At 44.2% G+C, this 10178-nt stretch overlaps 1 protein-coding gene across 1 annotated transcript; it reads left to right on the plus strand.

Moving 5' to 3' along the window:
- Positions 1-871: 871 nt before the first annotated feature.
- Positions 872-8181, plus strand: adamts1 (ADAM metallopeptidase with thrombospondin type 1 motif, 1). Its single transcript, XM_082164335.1, has 8 exons — positions 872-1724; positions 3056-3396; positions 3476-3608; positions 4473-4930; positions 5013-5199; positions 5284-5462; positions 5756-5931; positions 6389-8181. The coding sequence occupies exons 1-8, from the start codon at positions 1139-1141 to the stop codon at positions 7101-7103; spliced, it is 2775 nt and encodes a 924-aa protein (XP_082020461.1). The 5' UTR covers positions 872-1138; the 3' UTR covers positions 7104-8181.
- Positions 8182-10178: the final 1997 nt, after the last annotated feature.

Raw genomic sequence — 10178 nt, forward strand, 5'->3', positions numbered from 1 at the left:
CAGTAAGTCCATATTTGATATCCATTGTGGTTCTTTCATTCGGAACACTTTGGGATTGTTCTCGGACGGCATGTAGGATACTTTCTTTCAGAAGGTCACCGACCGCTTAAATTAAATTTGGCCCATTAAACACAAGACACAAACTATTTCCTCCGACACTGTGAGGCGGGAGCCATAATCCGCACATAATTAAGTTTGGATGGAGTTCCTGCCCGACACAAGAAGCGTTTCTGGAGGAGAGGAGCCGGTCCACCTTAACAGCACCACGGCCCGGCTCCTATCAGGAGTTCTCTCAAAGTTATGAACAAACGTTCTTCCAGAAACGTTCGTTCAAAGTTATCTGGTCTTTAATAATTGTTTTCATGGAACGTTTTTCTCTTGTTGGACGTTTCAAATGTTACATTGAAATGTTACAACTAACATTTTGAAAGTTACAATTTGTTTTAGAACGTTCAGAGAACATTCAAAAGTAACTGTTTGCCGAGTGATACTTTAGAATGTAACGTTCGAATATAAACATTTAAAAACCTGGAAGTTTAGAACGTTCAGAAAACATTCAGTATTTTCATGAATATGTACTTAGAACATATTTTTTTTTTGTCTTCACTCCTAGAGACAAAACTGTCATGTTAGTGCACTTCATTCTCTCAGAATATGAATGGACTCTAAAAGTCGTGTAAATGCAGATGGACAGATAAAGCTTTCGGATGAGTAATAAAAGGGTCAGAACTGAAGTGTTGTCCTGTGATGATTGATGATTGTGGCTGAGCTCCAGCACTCTGTTACGCACTAGCTTCGGGTTCAGTGTGGATCAAAGGGGCTTCAGGAAAGGGGTGGTCCTGCACAGGAGCATATATAGAGAGCGGCTTCTCACTTCTCAGACAGAAGGAGAGAAAGAGCTGAAACTCCAGGAGACAGTGAGGGAAACTCTCCACTTTTGATGGTTTTTAAGACTCGTCTTGTTTTCAACTGCTGCTAGAGACTGCGATTATTTTATTTATTTCCATTTGAAGCTCTGGATTGGTACCTATTGCAGTTTTCTGGTGATTCGGGAGTCAAATTCTCAAAAGAACTAAAACTTTGTAAGGATTTCCATCGGGTGCATCATTTTATTTGTCTTTCACCCAACAGGAATATAATGTCTTTTTTGCGCGTCATTCTGGGTTTGGTTGCAGCCCTGTGCGTAAACGCGGCGCAGAGCGCGTGGGAGGAGAGCACGGTGGTGCCGGTTCGGCTCGACTCGCACGGCACCGAACCGACCCATTCAGCAGAAGCACGGGAAAAGGAATCCGAGAAACGCATCTATCGCTTGGACGTCTTTGGAAATCGGATGGAGTTGGTGCTGGAACCGGATCAGACCTTTTTAGCGCCTGGGTTTGTGTTCCAGATGGTGGGGAAACCGGAGTCCGAGGAGTTTGACAGCGCGGGACAGGCGCGGTGCTTCTTCTCGGGGTCCGTGAACGGAGAAGAACTTTCCGCTGCGGCGATCAATCTGTGCAATGGACTGCAGGGCGGTTTCTATGTCGGGGGCGAAGAATACTTCATTCAACCCGCAAACACCACCGGACAGGCTTCAGATGGAGACATCCATATCATCCGCAGGAGAAAACGGGGGTTGTTGGCTGAGGAGAACGGGTCTAAGTGTGGGGTGAACGAGGAGGAGGAACGGGTCTCCGAGAAACCATTTGCAACCAAATCCGATACAGAGCCATCTGAGTCTAAAGGTAAATATTGCAGAATAAAACTTCATTTTTTATCAATCTTGTATCTATACTACAGACGTTTATTACGCTATTATTGAGAGACTGAGATGATTTTCCGGTAATATTTCATGCACGCCTCCGGTAACCCGAATAAACTCGGTGACTCCGCGTCATTCGGCGCGCGCTGGCGCATGAGGAGCGAATTAAGCAGGTTTAAAAGTCCTGCGTCTGCATTAACCTTTTACGCGCCAAATGGCGTAAAAGTCGATTGCTGTTTGCACAGATGCAAGTCTTAAAGAATACGCGCTTTCCTAAAGAGCTCTTCAGAAGAGCCTTCTCCGAAAAAAAGCGAGGCGAGGGTTAACTTGGAGAGGGCAGAAATCTTACCACATACGCAGGAGGAGGGAAGGGGACGTGGGTTGGGGGAGGTGGGACTGGGGAGAGAATGGGCTTGGGTTGGAGAGACGTGGAAGTTCTCCTCCTGGTACCGCATGTTGCGCAGATCCGCACTGGAGGACTTGTATTTCCGCCAACGTTTCTCGTGAAAGTGCGCAAGTTTTGGAGAAGTTATTAGCAGGGCGGAGCAGAAGCTTAGTCAAATAAAGAAGCAAGCAAGCATTAACTCCCAATAGCTTTCCATCTTTTTAAGGACACAGTTCTCTCTCGTTCTCTCTCTCTCTCTCTAGTTATTAGGTTATTAGACACCATCACATCTCACTTGCAATAAAATTGCGTTTGTTTATTAGCGTTCTGGCGCGTATATGCACACTCTTTTTTGGCATTGATGTTTCCATTAAGGAAACATTTAACAGTAATGGAACATTTCCAGTGAAAAACAGTCCTTTAGATTATTAAAATGTTCTTTATACAAAGAAAGAAGGTACTTCGAGGAGCCAAAAATGGTTCTTCAATGGCATCACTGCAAAAAAAAAAAAAGAAGAAAAAAACAACAACTATTTTGCTATCTTTATTGTTAAGAGTGTACTCGTAGAAGTACATTTGGCATCTAAACTCGTCTTTCAATTTCAGTTAAACAGACCAAACTTATTGATGACATCATCTTGCACTCACAGGCATATATAAATGTATGTCCAATAAAATGCATTCTGGAATGAGAATGTCCCTCCCCTTAATACCTGACACCAACTAGCAATAGGAAGTAGGAAATTGTGATCAAACTAGGGCTGTGCAACGATTGTACGATGTAAATCAAGTTCAAATAAAGAAAAGACCATGCTTTTGATCATCAACATGGGAAAAGTAATTTCATGAGGTTTTTAAAAAAGAGTGCCCTAAGACTGAAGATGATTTAATATGAATATGAATATGAATATGTCTTCCTTTTCCTCCAGCACACCACAGATCCCGTCGCTTTGTGTCCACTCCTCGTTATTTGGAGATCATGATTGTGGCAGACCAGTCAATGGCAGAGTTTCATGGAGCTGGGCTCAAACCTTATCTTCTGACCATCATGGCGGTGGCGTCCCGTCTGTATCGACACCCTACCATTCATAACTCAATCACTCTGGCAGTTGTGAAGCTGCTGGTTGTGTATGATGAAGAGCACGGCCCCCAGGTGTCCACCAATGCGGCGCTTACCCTTAGGAACTTCTGTCAGTGGCAAAAGCAGCACAACCCATCAAGTGACCGGGACCCGGAGCACTACGACACTGCAGTGCTGTTCACCAGACAGGTAAATCTCACTTAATATTCCACACCTGGTTTCATCTGAGTATATTATGTGCCATGGCTCATATTTGTGAATTGTGCAGGATCTTTGTGGAGCTCATTCTTGTGACACTCTGGGGATGGCGGATGTGGGAACCGTGTGCGATCCTGATCGGAGTTGCTCCATTGTGGAAGATGACGGCCTGCAGGCATCCTTCACCGTAGCACATGAGCTTGGTAGGTACATCCCCATGTTTCTATATGCAAGCAATAAGGTACTCAAGGCTGTGCTGTATTGTGAATAAGTCACGTCTGAAGGGCGTTGTTAGGCTCGACGTGAAGCAGAGTAACCCCTTCAGCCGTGACTTATTCACGATACAGCACTAGCAATGATTACCTTATTGCTTTTATAAAACGGTTACCACACAATACAAATATTAAAGCCCCAAAAAATATATAAATGCAAATTTCATGAAGTAAAACCACTAAAAGCCATTCCTTCCGCTGGAAAAAATTGTCCCTGACCGTGAACTGTAACAGAAGTTACATTATTTCGCCTTTAGATGGCAGCAAAGACTGTCTATATGAGTGAGTCAGTCAGTAGAAGAAGACTTTTATATTGAAAAGAATGAAACTTGTGAACACGGAGAAGCAAGACGCAACTGACAAATGACTAGCGTGTCGGACGCGGGAAAACCCCTTAACTGTTAAAAGGACAAGATATCGCAGCGGACATCCAAAAGGATGCTTTATTATGAGTATAGGACTGACCTGAAGGAAAATGCTAGATCTACTGTAAATGCAGGTACACTCGCTTACTACGATCTCTCACAATACTCTACTCTATAAGCTTCAATGAACAATATCAATGAGAACAAACAATATGTTTACGTGGCTAAGAGTGGTTGCTAGGGGTGTTGTGTAGTGATACATAGAACCGTTGGGTGAAGCGGTCGTGTTTTATCGTGATTCAAACACAGCTATTGACCAATCAGAATCAACGACTGGAACTAACCGTTTTATAAAAAACTGGTGAACAAGTCAATGATTGTGTAGTCAATAATGATTGATCAATAATGTCAATAATGATTTCTCCTGTAGGTCACGTGTTCAACATGCCGCATGACGATGCCAAACAGTGTGCCAGTGTCAATGGCGACCAGTGGAGCGCCCACATGATGGCCTCGACCTTGTCAAATCTGGACCAGCTTCAGCCCTGGTCTCCTTGCAGTGCCGTGATGGTCACATCATTCCTGGATAATGGCCATGGTCAGTGTTTACTGGACAAGCCCCAGAAGCCTCAGCAGTTGCCCCAGGCTCTGCCAGGTTCAGTTTACGATGCCGACAGACAGTGCCGTCTCACATTTGGAGAGGAGTCCCAGCACTGTCCTGACCTGAGCACGACTTGCGCTGCACTTTGGTGCACCGTCACGACTTCAAATGGACTCCTGGTCTGCCAAACCAAGAACTTTCCGTGGGCCGATGGGACGTCTTGCGGGTCTGACAGCTACTGTATGGCAGGACGATGTTTGAGCAAAGCTGAAGCTGCCAGATATCAGGTAAACACCATATGGTTACCATTTGTTGACAGAAATAGTGTAATTCTGATTTGTTACTGATAATGTCTTGTTTCTTTTAAAGACTCCAGTCAATGGCGGATGGGGAACCTGGGGACCTTGGGGAGATTGCTCACGTACCTGTGGAGGAGGTGTGCAATACTCTTTTAGGGACTGTGACGAGCCCCAACCCAAAAATGGAGGGAAATACTGTGAGGGCAAGAGGATTCAGTATCGCTCCTGCAACACCGAGACCTGCCCTGATAGCAATGGTAAGGGATGGTCTTGTCACTGTTCCTGCAACCAATGCAACCAGATGCAAGCTGCTTTATACTCAACTGTATTTGTTTGCACAGGTTTGACCTTCCGTGAGGAACAGTGTTTGGCCCACAATGACATCTCCTCTCAGGTGTCATTCGGCTCAGGAGACGGTGTCGAGTGGGTGCCGAAGTATGCGGGAGTCTCTCCCAAGGACCGCTGCAAGTTGGTGTGCCGGGCAAAGGGAACCGGGTACTTCTTCATTCTGAAGCCAAAGGTGAGTGTCTCTATTACCCTAATCAAGATTTGATCTAATAATGGTTTGGTGGAGGCAAGGCCAGTGTGTAATCTGAGGTTATCAGGACCCACAAATATTCCCCCTTTGCATTATTATACATTATATTCAACAGTAATGTAGTTTAATGTAGTACTGACACTAAAACTCTGAAAACTCTTGAATTTTTTCTCACACAGTAATTTTTATTCTGGGTGAACTACTGTATCCACGATACATATTGTTGCATTTTTGTATTGTGATATATTGTGACACCGGTACTCCAATGCCTTCAGGTTGCCGATGGAACACCATGCACTCCAGATTCAACCTCAGTCTGTGTCCAAGGCCAGTGTGTGAAGGCCGGTTGTGATCGGGTCATTGGCTCCAACAAACGTTTCGACAAGTGCGGCATCTGTGGAGGAGACGGATCTACTTGCAAAAAAGTTTCTGGATCGATGGAACGTTCCATGTAAGTCCTCAACCTGTTACCAGCCAGAAAGCAATTTTGAGTTTAAAAGACGTCTAATAGCCGTCCAAACACAGCCCAGACGTCTAGGCTAAAACAAAGCAAAATTTGGGCTGTCAGTGAAAATTTTATAAACTTCTAAACCATCGCCCAAGAATAGACTAGTCATTAATTAGATAACAAAGAAATTAAATGAGTGAAGAAATTAAACCAAACACCTTGTAATCACTGTTTACTTTACTACACTGTTATCTCGAAAGTTATTTTGGCAAAAACAACATGTAACCAAAATTCAAGGTTATTTTGGCTAGAAGTGTGTTACTCATAGCCAGACTATATTGTGTCTATAGTTAACCTAGACAGTGAAATTACGGCTATTGCTTGCTGGATAGTTTAAGTTTTCCAACACACCTCCTCATATTTCTGTTTATACTAACCTTTGCTTGTTTCTGCACTTTAGACCGGGCTACCAAGATATAGTGACGATTCCAGCTGGCGCCACGCACCTAGACGTTAAGCAGCGCTCTCCCGGAGGCCGCCGGCACGACAATAGCTACCTAGCCGTTCGTCGGCAAGATGGCACATACCTACTGAATGGTGACTTTAAGCTGATGACTTTAGAGACTGACATCTCTCTGAAAGGCGCGCTTCTACGATACAGCGGTTCCTCTGCACTACTAGAGCGTCTCCGAAGCTTCGCTCCCTTACCTGAGGCTCTTACTATCCAGGTGTTGTCAGTCGGTGACTCCCCAAGACCTCGTGTAAAGTACAGCTACTTCGCTCCACGTCCAAGTGGGTCAAACCGGGCGTCCATTAACGCCATTAGCGTAGCAGGCGATGCCGAATGGGTCCTACGTGAGTGGGGACCCTGTTCGCAGACTTGCGGAAGTGGGATCCAGAAGCGGGACGTTCTTTGCATTGATGCTTATGGACGTCAGTCAAAAGACTGTCCTGAAGAACTGCGCCCTGCGTCATCACAACCCTGTGCTCTTCAGGCTTGCCCATCCTGGCTCCTCGGGGAGTGGTCTGATTGTTCAAAAACATGTGGAAGAGGCTTTCGCAAGCGTCCATTGCGTTGCATTGGACACGATAATCGCACTTTGCCTAACGAGAGCTGCAACGCAAAAGATCGGCCACGACCTCTCCTGGATTTGTGCAACATGACTCCCTGTTGAAACTGAACACTTAACAACCTTGCAAGTTGGTGCCGACAAACACAGGTCTTTGGATTCAAAGGGTCTGAGACTGCAACCAAACTTCTTCCAGTGTGTCAAATCCCACCCATCCAACACTGGGTACTAAGCTGTGTCTTGACAGCTGTGATGGAGGATGAGAATACGAACACCTCTGCTGCTTTGGATGCTGATGTCATGCATGTTAGATTTTGAGTGTGCATGGGTGTGTATGATGGATGATTAATGAACGGGTGCATAAAACAGCTATGCATTTGTACCGTCTGTCTGAGCTGGACTAGACAGATAGGTTTAAGTTGTCACAAGAGAGCATATATTGTCTTTAACCAGGGTCAAGAGCAGTACTGAGACAGAGGAGTTCATTAGTAGTGGTGTTTTCAATAAAACACCCTCTAGTGGTTCTCCATTTAAAAGTTGCACACTTTGGCTCAAAGCACATATTTAACAAATGCATTTTTCTTGCCAAAATCAACGCCATATCTCACCTCAGCTAGGCACACATGCTGCTAATCAAACACCACAACAGGTATTATGCATTTCCTCGTAACTAAGTTTAACAATGCACATTAGCCTTACGTTTAGCTTCCTAGTTTGATATTTTCAGCATTTTGCAAAGCCATACCCGATCAAGAGGGATCATATTTTTGAAGGGGGAGGGTGACCAAAGAGCATAGGTTCTACACCTGAGGAGAGAGTGTGTTTGTGTGTGTTTTTTAATGTGTGTGTGGGTTAGTTCTATGTGATTGTGTCTGTGGAGATATGGTGAGGGACTTCTCTCCTACTACTACTTCATAAGTAATCCTCTCCTGCCTTCTGAGAAGGTGTCTTTGTAATGAGGTTTGTCTTTTTGTATAGAATATCCAAACGTTATTTATTTTTGTACATTCCATTTAATATAATCTTGTTGCTTTTTTTATAAATATTGTATTTCTATGTGTTGTTATTATTATTGTTGTTTTTGAAATAACTGAAGGATGTAGATTATATTAAAGTATTTATACGATATCTATGATCTTAGGTTTATGAATAAAGTATCACATTGATTTGTGGATCAAAAACTGATTTGTTTGGCTTATTTTGGGCGTGGCTGCCGAGTGTAAATCCTGGACTGAGGACCTCTAGGGGTGGATGCAGGTACTGTAGGTTTAGAGTAGAGTATTTAGAGTATTATACACTCTAAATGTATAATGATATTTTTAATGTGGGTAATTTGTTATGAATGGATATTTCACTTTATATTTAATATTTAAACAAATGCAAATCAATTGCACAATAAATCCAGCACAAGGTCAAATAAGAGCAACCACTTATGTATTATTAATTGATGAATAAAATGCAGATAATTTCAAAGTAAAGCAAAATAGTTTAGCAGGAGAGATATAAGTATAAGGTATAACAATATCAGACATTACAACTCAATAGCCTGAACACAAAGTTATGCATTGTTTGACAAAGTACAAAATTATTTTTAAACACACGCATACAATAAATTAAAGTCAAAAGAGCGACAACATGACCAGATCATAATTAATGCATAGCTGCTCATATTATGAACAAGACAATAAAAGCACATGCGACTGCTTTTCATCGACTTTAGTTCAGCTTTTAATACAATATGGCCAAACACTCCTGCTGAAACTGTGTAACCTTGGACTGAACAAGTCATTATGTTACTGGATATTGGACTTTTTAACCAACCGCTCTCACTGTGTGAAGCATGTTTCTAACACCATATACATCAATACTGGTGCCCCTCAGGGTTGCGTGCTCAGTCCACTACTCTACACACTTTACACACATGACTGATCCTCCTCCTTCCCCACTAATCACATCATTAAATTTGCTGACGACACAACCGTGCTCGGCCTCATAACAAACAACGATGAGACGGCATACAAGGAGGAGATTGAACTACTGGCAGAGTGGTGTAAAAAGCATAATCTGGTACTTAACATCAAAAAGACAAAAGTCAAGTCAAGTCACTTTCATTAATATAGCGCTCTTAACAATATAGATTGTTTCAAAGCATCTTTACAGTGATAAAAGGAAATTAAAGTAACATAGATTGTTTTGGCTTTACAGCAGTTCTAGAATAAAGTTATTGTCCAGATAAAGTTAGTTTTGATTGATTCACTCCCGTCACAAAGATCATTAGTTATTAACTTAGGGGTCGCTAACACGACACTGTTCTAACAGAAAACCCTTAAGTTCTCTCTGCGCAAACTTTAAAAACGCGAACCTTTTGAGGCAGTTGAGAGGGTGAACAACTTTAAATTCCTGGGTGTCACTGTGTCGGAGGATCTGTCCTGGGGCAGTAGCATCACTTCAGCTGTAGGGAAGGCCCAGCAGCGGCTCCTTTACCTGAGGAAGCTGAAAAGAAAAGAGCGAAACTCGAGGCCCGCACAGAGCGGGGCGAGTAGGACCCGGGTGGAGGGGTTACATTGGTGCCGTGACCCGGATGAGAGTGAGGTTTAGGGGGGTGAGTGTAACGGAGGCCAGCTAGTAGTCGCTGTGCGAGTAAACCTCACCTCACACAGTCTTTAGCCTCCTTGTTAGAGCGCCTGACTCTCACGCTGGAGGCCCGGGTTCGAGGCCCGCACAGAGCGGGCGAGTAGGACACGGGTGGAGGGGTTACATTGGTGCCGTGACCCAGATGGGAGTGAGGTTTAGGAGTGTGAGTGTAACGGAGGCCAGCTAGTAGTCGCTGTGCGAGTAAACCTCATCTCACACAGTCTTTAGCCTCCTTGTTAGAGCGCCTGACTCTCACGCCGGAGACCTGGGTTCGAGGCCCACACAGAGCGGGCGAGTAGGACACGGGTGGAGGGGTTACATTGGTGCCGTGACCCGGATGAGAGTGAGGTTTAGGGGGGTGAGTGTAACGGAGGCCAGCTAGTAGTCGCTGTGCGAGTAAACTTCACTCCTCTGATCTCAATAGGTGCTCTAGCGCTAGAGGCACAGTCTTTAGTCTCCTTGTTAGAGTGCCTGACTCTCATGCCGGAGACCTGGGTGGAGGGGTTTACATTGGTGCCGTGACCCAGATGAGAGTGAGGTTTAGGG

The sequence above is a fragment of the Leuciscus leuciscus genome (assembly GCF_965113295.1).
Source record: "Leuciscus leuciscus genome assembly, chromosome: 3".
Taxonomy (NCBI): Eukaryota; Metazoa; Chordata; class Actinopteri; order Cypriniformes; family Leuciscidae; genus Leuciscus; species Leuciscus leuciscus.